At 43.1% G+C, this 19,841-nt stretch overlaps 3 protein-coding genes across 3 annotated transcripts; 1 reads left to right on the plus strand and 2 right to left on the minus strand.

The window, feature by feature from the left end:
• Nucleotides 1-1,318: 1,318 nt before the first annotated feature.
• Nucleotides 1,319-6,792, minus strand: LOC306707222 (alcohol dehydrogenase class-3 chain L). Its single transcript, XM_079174606.1, has 9 exons — nucleotides 6,683-6,792; nucleotides 5,979-6,080; nucleotides 5,255-5,396; nucleotides 5,080-5,167; nucleotides 4,748-4,967; nucleotides 3,461-3,721; nucleotides 3,065-3,200; nucleotides 1,667-1,805; nucleotides 1,319-1,415 (listed from the first exon to the last, which is right to left on the minus strand). The coding sequence occupies exons 1-9, from the start codon at nucleotides 6,698-6,700 to the stop codon at nucleotides 1,391-1,393; spliced, it is 1,131 nt and encodes a 376-aa protein (XP_079030732.1). The 5' UTR covers nucleotides 6,701-6,792; the 3' UTR covers nucleotides 1,319-1,390.
• Nucleotides 6,793-8,351: 1,559 nt separating this feature from the next.
• On the minus strand, nucleotides 8,352-9,987 carry LOC306707334 (alcohol dehydrogenase 1-like; the record flags this gene model as incomplete). Its single annotated transcript, XM_079174727.1, has 4 exons — nucleotides 9,767-9,987; nucleotides 8,756-9,016; nucleotides 8,604-8,670; nucleotides 8,352-8,503 (listed from the first exon to the last, which is right to left on the minus strand). Exons 1-4 carry the CDS (start codon nucleotides 9,962-9,964, stop codon nucleotides 8,352-8,354), a joined length of 678 nt encoding a protein of 225 aa, XP_079030853.1. The 5' UTR covers nucleotides 9,965-9,987.
• Nucleotides 9,988-12,479: 2,492 nt separating this feature from the next.
• LOC306707221 (alcohol dehydrogenase 1-like) lies at nucleotides 12,480-17,050 on the plus strand. Its single transcript, XM_079174605.1, has 9 exons — nucleotides 12,480-12,617; nucleotides 13,937-14,038; nucleotides 14,280-14,421; nucleotides 14,579-14,666; nucleotides 15,666-15,885; nucleotides 16,078-16,338; nucleotides 16,426-16,555; nucleotides 16,661-16,799; nucleotides 16,903-17,050. The coding sequence occupies exons 1-9, from the start codon at nucleotides 12,600-12,602 to the stop codon at nucleotides 16,934-16,936; spliced, it is 1,134 nt and encodes a 377-aa protein (XP_079030731.1). The 5' UTR covers nucleotides 12,480-12,599; the 3' UTR covers nucleotides 16,937-17,050.
• The last annotated feature ends 2,791 nt before the right edge of the window (nucleotides 17,051-19,841 follow it).

Consider the following 19,841-nt stretch of genomic DNA (forward strand, 5'->3'; position numbering starts at 1 on the left):
CCATTAAGGTTAACAGAGGGAACAATTCATTTGTTTACATAATACACGTAATTTTCATTCTTTTCTTTTTTTTCTCATGTATTTTCAAAAGACATGTAGGCGAGTTTTCTATTTTTCATGACACAACTGTTGTTGCACCCTGTCACTGCATTCCTAAATAAATGCTTCACTGTAACTACGTTTGGCTGCTAGCACTGATCTTTGTGAATTGGACTGTTTTTGCAATGGGGCTCATCTGCATAGAACGGGGCAATTTTGCACCAGTCGTCTGCACATAACATCATTTACATACATACATGCGAATACCACAAAGAATCACAGTATCTTTGTCCTACTTGTGCAGGTTTAGCGGCCGCAAAAGGCGCGCAATTCTTTTGTGAATTTGCTCCTCTGGTGTGCAAAACTGACTCGCTAAATTCATAACTGTCCTTGCGCAAAAAGTTCAAAACACTAAATCCCATCACACATGCTCAGTCCTCGCAATACAGAAACCTCACCACATGTCCACAAAACGGCATGGAGCCATCATTAACATCATTCATAACACTGCTATGACGAGTCAAAATGTGTTCTTTGTAAAAAGGCCAATCGGGAAGCAGAAATAGTTCAATAGGTTAATTAACCCCATACTGCTAAAAGGCCCACGATCCTTTTGAACCATCCATTTCAAGACGCGTCCTCATAAGAATGAGGGGGAAAAAAATAACTTTTAGCTTCTGGGTTCCAGCTGTAGATCTTGTACTGAGCTGTTGGGGAAAACATGGCCGCTGACATGTTCCGCCTAACTGAGTATGACACAGCTGAGCGCAAGCAAGTTGTCGTAATCCTCTCAAGTCCGCTCCAGTTTGGGTCAACTTTTTTTTGGGGGGGGGAGGGAATAAAGGCACATCACCCGAGCCCGAATACAGACACTTGCGTTGACAGTGAAAACTGAACTTGACAGACTAAAACCCGCCTTGTTCTCCAATCCTTCAGGGAGAATATTAAAAGGATATTTTGCATGTGTTTCCAGCAGGCTTGTTTCACTTCGTCTGCTCGGTCTTTCAACACGCTCTCCCAACAACTTCACCGGGCTGCACTCAAAATCCTCATCAATTAACACCCATCCATGATGCCATCTGGATGTTTGTGGTTGTACTACCTCATTATTCATTCAGCATAGATCAAAGAATATTTCACAATAATAATAATTCCCCCCCCCCCCCCTTCACACGGTGTTCTCTCTGGGGTGTACGCACGTTCCTTCAAGGGTGGGGGGGGGGTGAAGCGCTGATCAAAGAGGTGTCTGGCTGTGTATTGTTCAAATAAAACACTCAAACAGGGAATTGAAAGATTATTTATTGAACTGGGCATGGTAGACGCGGAGTGAGATTCCTGCGCTCCTTCGCTTCTAGAACTGAAGGACGACACGAATGCTGGAAAATGAAAATTGGATTAGATTGTTGTATTTATTTATAGACTGAATTAGAGCTCCTATTTGAGGAAATACTTCATAAGACCTCTGGTGGACATTATTGTGAAACCCTGTCAAACTCATCTCAGCTTTGTCCTCAACAGAGGGCAGCAGTGACGCAAAACGCCTTTAACGGGCCGAACCCAGAGGGACACTGGATCACTGCGCACGTTAACAAAAAAACAAACAAATTTATCTTTAACGGAGTCTTACCATTTACCAGCATGCATGAGATCAAAACCGTCAGTGATCTTCTCAAAGGGCAGAGTGTGAGTCACAAACTCGTCCACTTTGAGCTTCTTGCTCATGTACTCCTGCACCAGTTTTGGAATGCTCTCAACACTCTTGTATCCTGGGAAAAGTGTAAATGAGCTCATTAAAGTAGAGGAAAGTAGTGGTTGCACACAATTACATTACATTTTTTGTCTATACTTGCAGGGACACACGGCAGAATACTGAAGAACAAGTGTTTACAAAGTAGAAGTGTGCATATATAGGTGTGAGCTGAGCTATTTGTCAGCTCCTTTCGTTTTTACAAAAGAGCTTTCTTTTTTCTTTTTCTTTTTTTAATGTTTGTACATGTGAAAAAGATATCTAGTTTATAAAAGTTTAACTAGACTGAGGAATGATTGTGTGAGTGACAGTGAATACTGTAACGGCCTGGCTTCAATCCAGTGTCACAAAGCAGTTATTGTAGAAAACTATTGACTGGTTTGCTCTGTGTGGTTTATTTTCCTAGCTCACATGTTCAATGTACGTTTGCCTAGGCCAATTAGTTGACGGCTTATAGCCTGTTGATGTTATATTCCCCAATACGCCCTCAAATTTGCATCCAGACACAGTTGATTTTTACCATTCAAACTGCATTTTAAACACTCGTCTCCACTTGTTCTATTGCAGTTCGAACTGCAAAGATAACCCTTACCAATCACTTACAGTGCAAGTCTGTATCAAGAGACGCACATGCCCTGGGAACACAGGGACGATCTCATGATGTGCCATCAGTGTGGAACTCGGTCAACACAGTTGTATTTATATTAATCAGCGTGACACCCACCACAAGAAAAGATTCAAGAGTTTGCACTACATTTATGCTAGCAGCCCCGCGAGACTGTACTTCGGAACTGCTGTGCTTTGAGCTAAATGCTAATGCCGGCATGCTAGCCTGCTCACAATAAGCAATGCTAACGCGTTGGCGTTTACCACGTATAATGTTCCCATGTTCATCGTCTTGGTTTAGCATGTTAGCATGCTAACTTTCGCTAACTGTGGCTAAACAAAAAGGGATCGGTGTAAGTTTAGCTAGCAGGTATTTGACAGCATTGATCAGGTTACATGTTTGACCTGATGCTGGCGCAAAGTGAAAAGTCCTCAATTCATCCTGACGAGGACGTGCGCATGGCACATGGGAGAATTTCTACTAGAAATTTATGCAACAAACCTAATGGTTAGGTTTAGGAAAAGATCAAATAAACCATTTTTCTGGTAGAAAGACCTGAAGGCAAACTTCTCCTGAGGGCACGTGAATGTCTGAACCAAACTGTTTAACATGGTGAATGAGGAACCTCCTCACATCAGCGTCCCAAAACAAAGGAACGAATAGCTTGTTACCTCCAAAGGCAGTGCCTCTCCAGGTGCGTCCGGTCACCAGCTGGAAGGGCCTGGTGGAGATCTCTTGTCCGGCTGCTGCCACTCCAATGATTACGCTGGTGCCCCATCCTTTATGGCAGGCCTCCAGGGCTGCCCTCTGCCACCAAGAGACAAGATCACATCAACTGGATCTAAACAGCACCTGGACTCTACCACAACCTGACCCTAATCTATTTGGACTTTGCTCAATTGTGTATCTTACATTTATTCTTTCTTAAAGGCCTTTGGCCAGGATTTTAAGTGGAGTTGAGGTGGTTTTGCCATATTTATTAGGGCATGGGATTATTCAGCTTGCACAAGTGAATTGTTGACTAGGGGAGCTGATCAATAACATGGAATTATTAATTCCCAGCTCACCATGATTGCCACATTGCCCACACATTCAAAGGAGTAGTCCACGCCGCCATCGGTCATCTCTACCAGGACCTCTTGGATTGGCTTGCCGTGGTCCTTTGGGTTCACCACGTCTGTGGCACCGAACTCCCGAGCGGTTTCAAACTTATCAGGGTTGAGGTCGACTCCAATAATCCTGGCTGCCCCGGCTGCTTCACAGCCCATGATGGCTGCGAGGCCCAGCGCCCCCAGGCCAAACACCGCGCAGGTGGAGCCGGCCTCTACCTACAAGGCGAGCGACAGGAGAGGCAGTTACAGGTCAGCACAGCAGGGAAAATAAGACTGATGTTAATTAGAATACCTGAAGTTAATGCTCCATAATGATTAGAAAAGGAGCCCACGCTTTTTGCATGTGCCTGCTCCTGCATGCTTCAGCTGTGTTTTATACTGACATCGTAGGTACATGCTGGCTCATATTAAATGCATATTAAAATTGATCTCAGCAGCTCTGTGAGGCTGTACTTATGCACAGGGGTGCTTTGACCTAGTTGGTGTCGTCAGTATGCTAATAATGTAACATGCTGATGGTGACTAAGTATAATGTTTACCTTGTTCATCATCTTAGTCGGGAAAGTTAGCATGTTAACACTTCTTAATTAGCACTTTACACAAAGTACAGCTGAGGCTGATAGGAATGTTATTATTTTTGCAGGTAGATGGTCAAATTAAGATTTGGAACTGACTAGATGAAGAGTTAATGAATCACTTTTATTACAAACCAAATGTCATAGCAATCAATCCAAAGGTTTTTCATTACAGTTCACGGTGGCACCAAAGGAAGTGTCAGCAGATCACCAAAGTCATTAGAACACGTATTCTGGGGACCATAAATGTCTGTCCACTACTTTGATGCCAATTAATCCAGTAGATGTTCAGATAATTCACTGGGTTTGACTTGCTGGTGGCACTAGAGGAAAAGTCAGGGGATCACCAAAATCATTAGCCTTCATCCTCTGGGAACCATGAATGTCAATATCAAATTTCTGGGAAATGCAATTCATAATTGTTGAAATATTTTGGTCTTAAAGAAAGCGTTGGACCCACTGAATCATCCGACTTTGCCATCCGGAGACAAAAAAAAAGTCTAATCATTTTTAAATAGCAAAGCTACCGTCAAGCGACTGCAATTTTTCTATTCTTCAATTAAAAAAAAGAAATGTACAAAGTGCAGACCTTCCTATGTTTGATTGCTGATGAAAGGAGGGCTGACCGATGATCGCAGCACAGTGACATAAGGGGCGCCAGACTCACCTTGGCAGTGTTTAGAGCAGCTCCATAACCCGTGGTGATGCCACAGCCCAGCAGACACACCTTGTCCAGAGGGGCCCTGGGGTCCACTTTAGCCAGGGAGATCTCAGCCACCACAGTGTACTCAGAGAATGTGCTACAGCCCATGAAGTGGAAGAGGCTCTTGCCTTTGCAAGAGAAACGGGTTGTCCCATCTGGCATCAAGCCTTTGCCCTGAGTGAGCCTGGAGAACATGACACAAGTGCAGATCTGACAGTTGATCAGCTGCACGAGGCAAAACTATGTTTTTTTTAGGTAGAGGCGGATCTGCAAATGCTTTAACCCAGGACATTTACCTGATCTTTTGACACAAGTTGGTTTTGGGATTCTTACAGAACTTGCACTCTCCACACTGTGGGATATACAAGGGTATGACTGTGTCCCCTAAAACAAAAAAAAAAATCATGTTTCAGTTGAACATTCACATTAGACGCAGCCATCCAAGTGAAGGGAAGAGAAGAGAGGGGGAACCTGTCTGAAACTTGGTGACTCCCTCGCCGACGCTCTCCACGATGCCGGCTCCCTCGTGGCCCAGCACCACAGGGAAAACTCCCTCGGGGTCGGACCCACTGAGAGTGTAGGAGTCAGTGTGACAGATCCCTGTGGCCACAATCTGAAATAAAGGGCTGTGATCTGACCCGTGTTCGATCCGTTTATTACATGCTCTTAACCGAAAACAAAGATTTGCGGTAGTGTGGGGAAATCAATCAGTTTCATGAATCAAATGTTATTAGTAATTCATTTATATTCTCTACTTAATTCTTCAGTGTTGTTGATTTGTAAGAATTTCTTTAAATAGAGGTTATATTACTTGTGTAAAGATTGTATTAATATAAAGAGAAGATATTTGTGTTCATGATAAATTATGAATACAGTAACAAATAAAGCAAATTCTTCTCTTTTCCAACATATAACCAGAAATAACTAAAGGTGCAAAGTACACTGTAGTGTTGGACTGCACATACAACAAAGGAGGAAAAAGTGACTATAAGTATTCAGGTGGAGCTGATTAGACATTATGCTGTGTACTAAAGGTGTAATGGCTTTTATTTTCATAGTTGCATCATTTCCTTTAACTGATTTAAATTATGAAGTAAGAACACATTAACTGAAGAGTTTGCAGCAACATAACGGTCTTAACTCATTTTTATTAAACGAGTGTCCATAGAGAACACATCAGCCCTGTTGTCATTACCTTGAGGCGAACTTCCCCGCCTTTCGGAGGTGCCACCTCCACCTCCTCCATCACCAGAGGTTTCCCAGCCTCCCATGCCACGGCAGCTTTACACCGGACGACCTACAACACAACGTCCGCGAGCTTCAGCTGGCTGACGACAACAATACTGTGGACATTTAACCCGTTCGGTGCTGTAGTGGAGGCAGTCTTGATTCAAAGGTTGGAGGAAAACACCTTTTTTTTGTATTGCAGACTATAGAAAACTGGATCAGTCTGTTCGCCATCAGCTCTTCTCTGTTTCTCAACGGGCTGAGAATAACATACCAGGGAAAAATACTGTCTTCAAGGCAAACTTTGACCTTTCTCTCCCCATGTTGCAACGACAGGAAGCCTCAACGAAAGCTCAACAAGAGCCCTCCAAGAAAAACACAAAACTCTCCAATGACTGCTCTTTTTGTAGATTGTGCAACAAAGTGCGAGAGGGTTTCTCTTTTACAGTTAAATGAAAACTTGTGTTCAAAATAAATAGCAGTTTCAACTCCACCCTCCATACCCCTCCTCTTGTACTCTTAACATTCCCTCTGTTCCATAAACGCTTGACTGAACCGAGGAAAAGTCCTGGCAACCCTAGCAGCATGTGTGCTTGTAGAACAGCTGTAATCCCTTAAAACGTTTGCAGAAGTTCATTATTCTGATGTCACGGCGTGTGAGGACATGCTTACCTTCCCTGCAGTTGCCATGCTGTTTCACAAGTGCTCTCACCCTCACAGGGCTAGGTAATACTGCAGGTCTTATCTCAGTCCAGAGACCAATCACTAAGGAGGTTCCTGCATGTGTGGGCTGTGGCCTACAATGCTCATTTCCTCTTTGTAATTGCACGTCCGTGTTTCTGTGAGAGAGATCACTCTGATAGGCTGTTCGGCATGAGCGAATCAGTGGACGAGAAGAGAAACGGAAGGGAGGAACGCTTGCGAACGAGTAAAGTCAAGAGGGCACTCACAGAAGTCCATTCTCATTTTCACCTCACCTGATAATTCACATACACAAATATCTTTAAAACAACACGGCCATCTGGAACGAAGCGAAGTGTTGAACGAGAGCGGTGTGAACATGGTAGGAAAACCCTGCTTTGTTTTTCATGTATCCCCAGTCCTAGGTCTTCTGGTTCCCCCTTTCTGAAAGACGAACACCGACGACCGCCCCCTGCTGGTAAGGAGAGTTACTAGTTGGCCGTTGGCTCTAGGATGTGTTGAGTTCATCTTTTCGTCTGCCTTTGTCGCAATAAAAGGTTTCTGTATTTTTGAGCCCTATGACTAAATAGTGTATTCTATTAAGAGTTGGATGGTATCATGTACTGGGCAAGGTCACATTTGACTAGCTCTTTTGAATCTGTTGACAATGTGTGGTTCAGTTTTAAGTTAAGTATACCTTTAATTTGTGATTCCAGTTTAGAAATGAATGGAGGCAGGAGCAGCTCAGGTCGTAATCATTTTTATATCATGACAGATTGAAAGACTAATCAATCACAGTAAACCTAGTTTGTAAACCTAAACAAGGGCATACGCTTTTGTTTCCCCAACATCATAATAAGGATGAGTAATTGGATAAAACCATCCGCTCAACAGTCAGTGCAAACAGAGAGCAATCGTGAACTGTAATTTCTTCTCTGTAAAATCTCACAGTGCCAAACAACAACTGTTATTATATGTACTTTTATGGTCTCATATAATTTTTCATTTATTGCCCCTGTTGTTCAACTGCAATATTGTATCCTTTATTATAAATTCTTCAAGAAACAAGCAGAAGTACTGCTCTGGGACAAATCCTGGAGCCCATCCGAGCAGAATGATTACAGCGCTGTCTGCCAAGTTAAACAAACAGTGATATAATTCGGCTCGTCTGAGTAGATCTCAGGGAAAACTGACACTTTAAGTTTAATCAAGCATTCAGAGGCATGACGGACAATGCTGTGGAACCGTAAATGCTGGGCCTGTGACACAATAAAACCAGAACAAAAACAAGAAAGCCACAGAGTTTCTGTTTGTACCATTTATTTTTGCTCTTTAAGTTTAGCTTTTGCTCCTGAACACTGCAGCTGATTCTCACAATCTAATCCATTGAATAGTATTTAGTGCACAGAGTCGGGCATATATAGTGTACATAATTAAAAGATCAGTTTATAATGTGCAGTGCATTATTTGTGTGACTATTATGTAGAGATTTTGTACAACATATAATGGTAAATTACTTAGGGGTCATTGTGGAGAAACAGTCATGACCGTCCGGATGCCGTGGAACCAAAGTAAGAGAGAAATGAGGAGACCTGCACCTTTTAATTGATCTGTGTTGTTGTTGAGTCATGAATGGAGGAGAAAGAATGTGAGTGTACATCTACCATTTGCCATGCTTCATCAGCTCAATGGCTTCGTTGACCTGATCCAAAGTCATGTTGTGAGTGATGAACTCATCCACCATCACCTTCTTGTCCAGATAGGCTTTGACCATCTGAGGCACAGCATCCCTACCCTTAAAGCCTGAGGCACACAATCAGTCTTATCTAGAATACAACTAACTTACTAGCGAGTTGCAAAACATGAGCACACAGCCATTTAGTTACCAGAGTGATGGTCATAATTGTCACACCTCCAAACAGAGAGCCCTTCCATGTGCGCCCAGAGATGAGCTGAAAGGGGTGCTCCAAGGCACTGCGCTAGATGGAGAAACAGCATGAATCTTAAATATAATGAGCCAATTTACCTAAAATCTTTATAAAAAATCCTTTATATCTGCCTCGCCATGACTTCCACATTCCCGACACATTCCAGGGAGAAGTCCACTCCTCCGTCGGTCATCTCGGACAGCACCTGGCTGATGGGTTTACTGTGATCCTTGGGGTTCACGAAGTCGGTCGCTCCGAACACCGTGGCCTTCTCAGACTTCTCTGGATTGATGTCAACTGCGATAATCCTCTTGGCTCCTGCAGCCTTGCAGCCCATGACTGCAGCCAAACCCACAGCTCCCAGACCGAACACAGCACATGTGGAGCCCGGTTCCACCTACGATACAACAGAGTTCAGTCAACATGGCTCTGTAGGTCGGACCTCTTAGTTCTTAAAACAACTCCCTAGATACTTTAATGCCACTGACAGTATGTTGCATTTCAGATGTTGTACAGAGCGGTGTGTTGTGGAATATTTCTATGTAGATGCGGGATAAGAGTTGGTTAAATAAACAGAGTCTGATGAATGCTCAGAGTAGTAAGAGTCAATTTATTGCTTGCAAGCAGGAGAGCGGACACACAGACACATATCTCAGTGAACTGTGCAGACCACTTTCAAAAAAATACAAGGCACATCATATTTCATGCATACAAGAAGTCACGCCTTTAGTTACATCATAAGAAAGGGAGTATAGGTTTTTGGACACGGGTTGATTTGTTCTGCTCATTATTTTGAGTCTTCAACTGGGAGTCAGTTTCATACAGAGGTCAAAAACAATGTTTCCTTTCATCTTCTTCTCGTGTGTGCATATGAACGACCTTGGAAGACAGGACATTGGTTTCATGAACTGATTAAATACCTCTGTAGGACTGCAGTGTTCTTTTCTGTATATCTCTACTTTCCCATGAACAACATCTTTCAAAACATCCCAATATACTAGAATATATTTTACCATTATGATACTTAATACATATTTTACCATTACAGGTGTATGTGTGCGTGTGTGTGTGTGGGGGGGGTTATTACAGCAGGTTTTAGCCTTCAACAATACATGTTGGACTATCCCTGACAGTCAAACAGACGCACCTTAGCAGTATTGACTGCTGCTCCGTATCCTGTGCAGATCCCACAGCCAAGGAGACACACTTTGTCCAGAGGGGCAGCAGGGTCGATCTTAGCCACAGCCATCTGGTTGACCACAGTGTACTCAGAGAAGGTACTGGTTCCTGTAAACTGCAGGACCTTCTTTCCCTTACAGGTGAACCTGGAGTCTAATGGTGACATTTCTTGCAGACGACCAACGGACCTGAACAAGACAATGTTTTGATGTGAAAAAAAAGGGAGAAACAATTTGAGCGCCGCTCTCACATATATGAAGGTTTAATGACTATTTGCAACATGCCAAAAATTAAAAACAAATCAAGATCTAAACTGTCAGGAGCATGTTAAACAAAAACCTGCACTGATATACAATGTTCTTCTCCACTACTTCAGTGTCGCTCCCTCATTTCTCCCTCTAGCAGACTTCTATGCCACTCTGCCTAAGCACAGAGACAATCCAGTCGACTACTGGATAAGACTCAACAAACCTCTCAGTACTACATTAAGCACTTTAAAGCTGTAGTTAACAGGAGGCAGAGCCTCTACCACCAGGGTGTGCCAGGTGTACTGCATAGAGTGATGAGGATGTGATTTGTTTGTTTCTACACCTCCCATCGCAACTGAACCCTGTATGCTCGCTAAAAAAATAAATGAATTAAAACTGCGAGCAGTGATGAACGGGCCCTCGCCTCCCTTGCGCGTCGGGGCCGGCGGCGGACTCCGGCCTGCGCGTCGGAGAACGTCCGCGACCGCTGGACTGCGCGTCCGCGAGCGAGACGTCGTCGATCCCGCGTGGGACCGCCCGATGCCGGAAACGATGCTTTGCAAATAGTACTATGCTGAGGAAAAATGACACCGAAATCAAAATGGCCGACTTCTGGTAGGTTTTAGAGCACGGTGCCAAGAGACTTATTTTTAAGTCTCCGCAGGATACGCGCGCCTACCGAGTTTCGTACGTGTAGCTCAAACGTAGCGCCGGGGCTGCTCTTTTGAAATATTGTAGGGGGCGCTACAGAGGCAATTTAAAACTGTCAAGGCCAAAAATCATACCACATATTTCTTCCGATGCCTTTGACACATGTGCAAAGTGCCATGAATTTCTGAGCATCCCAACCTACTATGCTATGGAAAAATGACACCAAAATCAAAATGGCCGACTTCGGTAGGTTTTAGAGCATGGTGCCAAGAGACTTATTTTTAAGTCTCAAGAGGATACATGTGCCCACCGAGTTTCGTACATGTAGCTCAAACGTAGCGCCGGGGCTGCTCTTTTGAAATATTGTAGGGGGCGCTACAGAGGCAATTTAAAACGGACAAGGCCAAAAATCATATCACATATTTCTTCCGATGCCTTTGACACATGTGCAAAGTTTTATGAATTTCTGAGCATCCTAACCTATTGAACCATATTTCCTTCAGCCAGTAGGTGGCGCTATGAGTTTTTTGAATTTTTTCAAATCAGGTATGTTCAGGCTTGAAGTGGCATCATGCACAAGAAGTTTTGTGCAAATTGGATATTGTACCTTGGAGTTATAACAATTTCAATTTTGCATGGCGAACGATGCGTCGCCACGGCAACAGCGTTCAACGAAAACTCACAATACTTATGGCGATTCTTCATCAATGTCTTAAGGCCATCCTAGCACAATTTGAGACTAATCGGGTCACGTGGCTAGGAGGAATAAATGAAAGTCTAAAAAAAAACATTGCCTTCTGCCAGTAGGTGGCGCTATGAGTTATTGAAATTTTTTTAATTTGTGTGTGTTCATGCTTGAAGAGGCTTCATGCACAAGAAGTTTTGTGTGTATTGGTTAATGTACCTTAGAGTTATAACAACTTGATTTTTCATAAAAATGATGCAAAATGGCCGCCACGCCACGTCAAGGTTCTTCGATGAAAGCGCTAGCTTTTAATAATTTTTAATCACAAAGGTCTTAAGAGCACCCTGAACAAATATGAAGTCGATCGCATAAATGCTCTAGGAGGAGTTCGTTAAAATACGAAGGCTGCAAAATGCGAAAAGTGCCAAAAAACACAACTTTGCGGGTTTACTGTACCGCCCCCTATTGGTTGAATGCAACAAAAGTCTCAGGGTATGTTACGGTATGCGATGTGCACATATGCTGAAAGTTTCGTGAATTTTCGACAATGGATTGAGAAGTTATGTGTATTGATATTAAGCCACGCCCCTAGGAAGTTCATTGGTCCATATCTTTTCAACGCAAATAGATATCAAAAAGCTTTTGATAATTCTGAGTGATCTACATCCACTAATGATCCACAGCAATTTTGGTAGCAATAGGAACCAGCGTGTAGGAGGAGTTCGCAAAGATGTGTTTTACACTAAATTCAAGATGGCGGAAAATCTAAGTAGGCGGAGCTTAGGGGTCTGAGAGGCTTTTTTTTAGATCTAGCGGATTAGGACATGTGTGTTGAATTTCAAGTCAATCGGAAAAACTGGCCGAGGGGCGTGGCCGGTCCGCTTTGTAGGGGGCGCTAGAGAGCCATTTTTTTACACACAAGTATGCAACCTTGCGCAGCAGAGTTTCTCCACCACACCTGAGAGGTGTCCAAATTTGGTGAGTTTTCATGCATGGCAAGTGCCCCTACTAGCTCATTCCCTACAAAAATAAGAATCAGAAGAATAAGAACCCCTAGAAACTCAATAGGGCCTTCGCCGGCCCGACGTTGTCGGCGGCTCGGGCCCTAAATATAAAACCACCAGTCCAAGGTCTCTTGTTGTCTCCTCACTACTTCTGTCCTGCAGCTGCGCTCTTAACGCCGCTCTTGCTTGTTGGCACACATCTTTGCAGCAAAAATGACCACAGCTGGTAAAGTGAGTACAAGCCAACATATTTTGTGGTGTTCTTATTATTTATTTATTTATTTTTTGCAATACGTTTTTACAGGATCTCGTTTAGTCAAATGGTTTATTTGGGGCGCGCTGTTTAATGAGCCATGTAGAATAAAATGTTGTTTATGAAATATCAACATTTTAATCTTAGCTTTGGTTGCTTTTTCTGATGGAAGCGTTCGTCACACATGATGGGTCAGGAAGATGAAAATCTGACAATAATTATGGTTTTCACAGTGTCTGGCTACAACAAACGGTGTAGTTTTCGCGCTTCTTTAAAGAAATGCTTTTCCATCCCGTCAGTGAGTTTTGGGGTTCAGAGGGTTATCTATAAAGTACCTGTCTTTCTGTCTCTTACTTTCTATCTGTCTCTCTGTCCCCTCTGCTTCAGTGAAATATCTCGTCCTATTTTGACTTGGCACAGTTTTGAGGTATCAGGTTTGTGTAACTATTTATACAGTCAAGGCCGAGGGAATGGCCAAAATGCAAAAAACACTTGATTAATAAGTATATGAGACAACTGATTTACTCAGTGGTGCTTGCTAAACCTTCTTTCCTTTTTATTCTGTTCAACTTCTGTTAATAAGTCCTTAAGCCTTCACAACTGGATAGCAACTCAAGGAACTGATCAGATGGCTACAGGAGCTTTTTAAAACTCAAAATTCACTTGTGTGGACTTTAAAACTGTCGTTTTTCATGTTTGCTTTTGGATGCAGCTGGGTCAGAGACAATGAAACCATTAGCTGTTAAAACATAACAAAAAAAATGTTTTTGATGTGAAACCCAAACTAATTTGCAATGTGGCAGGCAGTCTGTCGATCTGACATTGAAATGGGCCTCTAGGTGAGAGTTTGCTTTCATTTATAGCACATAGGGTTGCAACATAATATGCTGGTTCTTGCTAATGTAGCATGTTTCTTTTTACAGTCTCCTAAAAGTTCTGTCTATACTTGCAGACAGCGCGCAAGCTCATAGCATGATCGTTTCTACTCAATCTCTACTGTGAGCTGCATTAATCCCTGAAACGCCAGAGAGCGTACAAACAAAATGAACTGTGAGCAATCACAAAGACAACGAGTGGAACCCATAGATATGCCCCATAGACTGTAGGACCCGTAATTACGTTATTACTTTTTGTGGAGCGCGCCTCGTGCCGGCTTCCCTACAGAGAGTATAAACTAAGCTTCAGAGTTCAACAAAGGTTGGGGCCTTGGGGATTTTTTTTGGAGACCCTGTGGTTTAAAAGTCCCAGTAATATTTGTCATATCTCATGCTGGGTAATTTAATGTGTTGCCCTATAGGTCATCAATTGCGAGGCAGCAGTGGCGTGGGAGCCCAACAAGCCTTTGGTGATTGAGGAGATTGAGGTAGCCCCGCCCCAGGCCAATGAGGTCCGCATCAAGGTGAGAGACGTCCACTAACTATCACTACTTTGGGGTGGCTGTGGCTCTGAATGTAGAGCAGATCGTCCTTTAATCACAAAATCCTGCTAAATGCAACTTACCGGGTCCATTTAGTGATACGTTTGATATTAACGCTACAGAAAAGTGACAATATAATGTGAAAGTGTTGTTTGTACTGCTGAATCAGTCCGTCCATTAATTCCTTTGTGTTTTCATTGTTTGCTTACTGTCTTCGGTGCAGATTGTGGCGACTTCGGTGTGCCACACGGACCTGTACCACCTGTTAGAGAGTATGCCTAAAGACGGCTTCCCAGTAGTCCTCGGCCACGAGGCAGCCGGCGTTGTAGAGAGCGTTGGGCCTGGAGTCACTGAATTTAAGCCAGGTCAATTTCGAATAGTAGAATATTTTGGATTACATTTATTTGCTTTCTTTACAAGAGTGAGATGACAAAATGTATGTTTCATGTCTGTGTGTTGAGTACGGAGCTCGGACATGTTTAGCTTAGCTTAGCTTAGCTTAACATTGTTTTTGTCTTTCAGGAGACAAAGTCATTCCTCTGTTCATCTCCCAGTGTAGAGAATGTCGCTTCTGTAAGAGTCCAAAGACCAACCAGTGTGAGAAAGGATGGTGAGCTCAATAAGCACTAATACACTCTTTTGTCTCAACTATTGATTTCATACCTGCTGGGTATGTTCAAAAGGTATGTCCAAACACTTCTAGACAAACATTGTATTCAACAGCTCTCTATCAGTATAGCTGTTACAGTTGCTATACAGGGATTGGAGCCAAATGCAAACAGCTGTAGGCAGCAAAATGAATTCAGTGGTTCATTGTAAATGGCTTACAGGCAGAGAGTCCAAATTGCTGGTAGGTAACTGGCAGACAGAACACAGCATTGCCACTATGATGACTCAAGCGAGTACCCTCAACGAATGACTGCGATATGTCAGGGTGGCTCCCCGAACAGTTCTTTGAAGGCTTGGAGGATGTGGGCAGCTGCTTCGCCGACTCAGGAAAAGCAGGATCTGGATAGTCGGGTAGCAGGAAAGCCAGCTCAAGACAGGAATGTAGTGGACTAGCAGGCTTGGGCTGAGGGCTGGTAACCTGGGGCCGAGAATCAGGGATGTTGGGGAAGTCTGTGACCTACACAGATAACAAGTTTGTCAGAGAAAGCTTTGAGGACACTACACTGCGTTCCACAGAAATGCAGGATTCACTATTACGGGCCTTGTTCCAACAATCTCTGAGGCAAAGGATAGTAGAAATCTGCTCGCATAGTAAATCAAAAAGTGTTTGCTTGATGCAGGACTGGTTGGATCACACAGTTGGTATGCAGAGATGATTAAGGAACTGGGAACACTTTAGTTACTGACTGATGATACCACAGGACCGATAGTTTAGATCTTGGATTGTTTTCTTAGATTTTAGGTATGTTGCAAATATTTGTTGTATAACTCTGTTATACTTTAAAGAGCAGCTTTATATTTGCTGATAACCAAACAGGCTCCTGATTGATCCCAACAGTTCAGATCTTGATTTGTTTTTAATTTTTGGCATGTTGCAAATATTCATTGAACCTTCAAATTGTTTTGCAGTTTTTTTCACATCAAACATTGTCTTGTTCAGGTCCGTTGGTCGTTTGCAGGAAATGTCACCATTAGACTCCAGGTTCACCTGTAAGGGAAAGAAGGTGCTGCAGTTTTTAGGAACCAGTACCTTCTCTGAGTACACTGTGGTCAACCAGATGGCTGTGGCTAAGATCGACCCTGCTGCCCCTCTGGACAAAGTGTGTCTCCTTGGCTGTGGGATCTGCACAGGATACGGAGCAGCAGTTAATACTGCTAAGGTTTGACTGTCAGGGATAGTCCAACATGTATTGTTGAAGGTTAAAGCCTGCTGTAATGAATCCCCCCCAACACACACTGCTCTGTACAACATCTGAAATGCAACATTGGGACTAAAGTATCTAGGGAGTTGTTTTAAGAACTAAGAGGTCCGACCTACAGAGCCATGTTGACTGAACTCTGTTGTATCGTAGGTGGAACCGGGCTCCACATGTGCTGTGTTCGGTCTGGGAGCTGTGGGTTTGGCTGCAGTCATGGGCTGCAAGGCTGCAGGAGCTAAGAGGATTATCGCAGTTGACATCAATCCAGAGAAGTCTGAGAAGGCCACGGTGTTCGGAGCGACCGACTTTGTGAACCCCAAGGATCACAGTAAACCCATCAGCCAGGTGCTGTCCGAGATGACCAACGGAGGAGTGGACTTCTCCCTGGAATGTGTCGGCAATGTGGGAGTCGTGGTGAGGCGGATAGAAACGATTTTTTTAATAAAAATGTGAGGTAAATTGGCTCATTATATTTAAGATCTATGCTGTTTCTCCATCTAGCGCAGTGCCTTGGAGTCTTGCGTGAGAGGTTGGGGCGTCAGCGTGATAGTTGGGAACAGCTTAACCGACGTATCTACTAACCCCTTTCAGCTCATCTCTGGACGCACATGGAAGGGCTCTCTGTTTGGAGGTGAGACAAATATGACCATCACTCTGGTAACTAAATGGCTGTGCGCTCGTGTTCTGCAACTCGCTTGTTAGTTGGATTCTAGATAAGACTGATTGTGTGCCTCAGGCTATAAGGGTAGGGATGCCGTGCCTCAGATGGTCAAAGCCTACCTGGACAAGAAGTTGAAGCTGGATGAGTTCGTCACTCACAACATGACTTTGGATCAGGTCAACGATGCCATTGATCTGATGAAGCATGGCAAATGGTAGATATACACTTCTATAGTTCCTCCTCCATTCATGACTCGACAACAACACAGATCAATTAGAAGGTGCAGGTCTCATTTCTCTTTTACTTTTGTTCCACAGCATCCGGACGGTCATGACTGTTTCTCCACAATGAGACCACTGTGTTGCTTTCAATGATACTCTTTAGTGGATTATCTGCTGTGTTCATATAAGTGAAAGCTGGAACATGTCGAAGTGTTTTAAGAGCAAAATAAATGGTCTCAACATCTGAATGGCTTCCTTGTTTGTGTCCTGGTGTTGAGTTGTATGCTGATGATGTTCAAGTGTCTGTTGTAGTCTATCATTTTGTCTGCTACTTTATACCACTAGGCGCCACTGCAGTAAAGCAGGTGCTAGTTAAGAGTCAGCAGTCGACTGTTCTTTTTTGGGGGGAACGTTCCTAACTGAGTGAAATGATCTGGAAGTATCGAAGCGGCAACCATAATTGGAGCTGCTCGACTTCTCTAAATGCTGAGGAAAGGTGCTTCTTTTCTCATCTCCTTCAGGCTACACTAAACCATCCTTTAGGAAAGTAAAGGAGATAATGACGTCCCACAATTTGTTGACGGCAACATTTAAAGTGACATGCATCTGCATCATATAATTGCATACTGTAAATTAAGTGGGATTCTCTCAGCACCATGGTTGCCTTTTCCTAAGTCTCCATGAATACTCCTTCACATCTGATCTCATGACGTTTTTTTGTATTTTGGTCAAGGAAAAACATCTAGGAAAAGGACCTATATTTCTTTTTTTGACTAATCAACGCATTCCCTGTGTATAGAAATTCAAGATGGCTACTACTGATCGTACAATGCCCGCTACTGAGATATATTATATTACTTTATATACCACAAAATGCCCCTTAGCTGTTGTAAAATCACTGTAAAACATGGCCTCTAGTGGCTTTTTGCTTAAATTAAACCGTCCAGCGTTTTATTCATTCAGTCCACTACAGTGTGTACAACAGGGGTGTCAAACTCATTGTTGCTCTGGGGCCGCATCGGCATCATGGTTGCCCCCGAAGGGCCGGTTGTCGGCGGGGGGGTGCTGCTCCTTCGTCGTCGGCGGGGAGGGGGGCTGCTGCTGCTGCTGCTGCTGCTGCTGCCACATACGCTGGTGGAGGTGTGTGCGCCCGGTTCGGGAAGGAGCTCCGCCGTGCGCGATTTAAAATTTTTTTTTTGCTGGTGGATTCGCGGGCCACATAAAATGATGTGGCGGGCCGGATCCGGCCTGTGGGCCGTATGTTTGACACCCCTGGTGTACGATGTGTAGTGTAACTGAAATGTCTCCAGCATTGTGTTTTGTGTGACAAGTGTTGACAAACAGTTTAAGGTCAGATTTACTCAGACCAGTTAAGTTATATCAATGTTTTTGTTTGGGGGTGGGGGCTGCTACAACATGCATATCTACTATAAATCACTTGTAGACCATTGAGGAAAAAACAAAAGGGAGAAATTTATATTTTTTTAGTCACATGCTGGTGCCCCTAGTTTTGCATCAATTTGATAGAATACTGTTTGACCATTTACATAAATGGAGACCTTATTTCAATGGTCAATCAAATGTTGCATAAAGCAGTAACGTCAGTGTCCTATCTTGTGTGCATGTGAGACTGTGTACATGTGTGTTGCTGGCTATCAAGGTTAATTTTGTGGAAATCATAGTAAATAATTATAAAAATGTAACGGAAAAAAACCATTGATTGCCCCCCCAAGATTGTAATTGATGAGGACAGGTTCATGTCTGTTCATTTTGAAGGAGCAATGGCCAATGAGGCAACTCCAACACTGGGCCAACCAATGGTGTAACTTCACCACTTACTCAGAAGGTCAGAGACTGACTTTATAGGGCTTTGCAGTTACAGACAAAATCTATGAATAATGTAATATAAAATCTACAGACAAGGATAACTAAATGTGATTCAGGTGGACAAAATGGGATCCAGGATTTGAGTAATAAAGTTAACAATTTATTATGCAAGTTATGTACCAGAGTGCAAAGTTAAAGTTGTATTTCTGCATGCATGTGTACATTTTCTTTGAAGGTTGTTGGAGCGATAAAAGTGATGTGTCAAAGATAAATGTCATAAAACGTTGAGGTAATTACACATTTCTTGCAATGTGTAGGAGTTGGGAAGTGTCTTTTCACAATGTTAAAAAAAAAGCACAGCATTGGTTGAAAAACCTGTTCTGACCCCAAACTTGTCAAATACCGTGGCTAACCTAGTGCTCCTCGCCTCGGCATGTCAAGCTGACTCACTGAGGCATCGTTAAGCATCAGTACTGGACAGAGCAATTGATGTAGAGCAAGAAAGTCCTCGTAGAGCAGGCGAGAGTGACTTTTGGATGGTAAGGACGCCGAATTAGCCATTAGCTAGTGAGTGGGACACACACACGCACTGCCGGACCGGCTACGTCAACAAACACAGAGAAGCTCAGATGACAACATACACTGAAGAAAGTTGTTTGCTGCTAAATTAGTGCTCTGCGTTTGGAGTTTAGCACCTCTAATAAACAAATGACTTTCACCCTTTACATCGCTGTTCATGTCCCGTGTGAAACTAATGTTGACTTATTTTTACTGATGCCAGTTAAGTAATAAATGTAGTTATTTTGCATAACAAACATACTTATTTAAACCTAAACCACGGTCTTTTCCTAAGCCTAACTAGCCTCTTGTTGCCTGAACCTAACCAAGTAGTTTTGTGGCGTAAGTAAACCTAAATACCGAAGTGAACCAATGTTGTAAGTTCATTTAAAGATACTGTATGCAATAACAAGCTGAAACAGTACATTTATTGTGAACATTGAAGTTTATTTTGAATAGACACTATGCATGAAACAAGCATAAAATGACACACCGTCCCTGACACATCCAAAACTCTCCCTAAACCATCAGACTTTGAAGCTCAGGGCCATTGACCAAGTGTCGGTATTTCACGAGTTGGGAGTGAGAATGTGTTGGTCCGAAAAAACGATTCACTTTTTGTTTGAAAATCAGATTTCCATCTCATTGGG

Source organism: Pholis gunnellus, assembly GCF_910591455.1.
Source record: "Pholis gunnellus genome assembly, chromosome: 15".
Lineage (NCBI taxonomy): Eukaryota > Metazoa > Chordata > Actinopteri > Perciformes > Pholidae > Pholis > Pholis gunnellus.

Excerpts from the sequence above, each read along its gene's own strand:
- LOC306707222 (XM_079174606.1), bottom strand. Across the intron at positions 5,168-5,254 it reads AGTCACCAAGTTTCAGACAG|GGGACACAGTCATACCCTTG; the intron begins GTTCCCCCTCTC and ends TTTTTGTTTTAG. Across the intron at positions 4,968-5,079 it reads AACTTGTGTCAAAAGATCAG|GCTCACTCAGGGCAAAGGCT; the intron begins GTAAATGTCCTG and ends CATGTTCTCCAG.
- LOC306707221 (XM_079174605.1), top strand. Across the intron at positions 14,422-14,578 it reads AGTCACTGAATTTAAGCCAG|GAGACAAAGTCATTCCTCTG; the intron begins GTCAATTTCGAA and ends TTTGTCTTTCAG. Across the intron at positions 15,886-16,077 it reads CAGCAGTTAATACTGCTAAG|GTGGAACCGGGCTCCACATG; the intron begins GTTTGACTGTCA and ends GTTGTATCGTAG.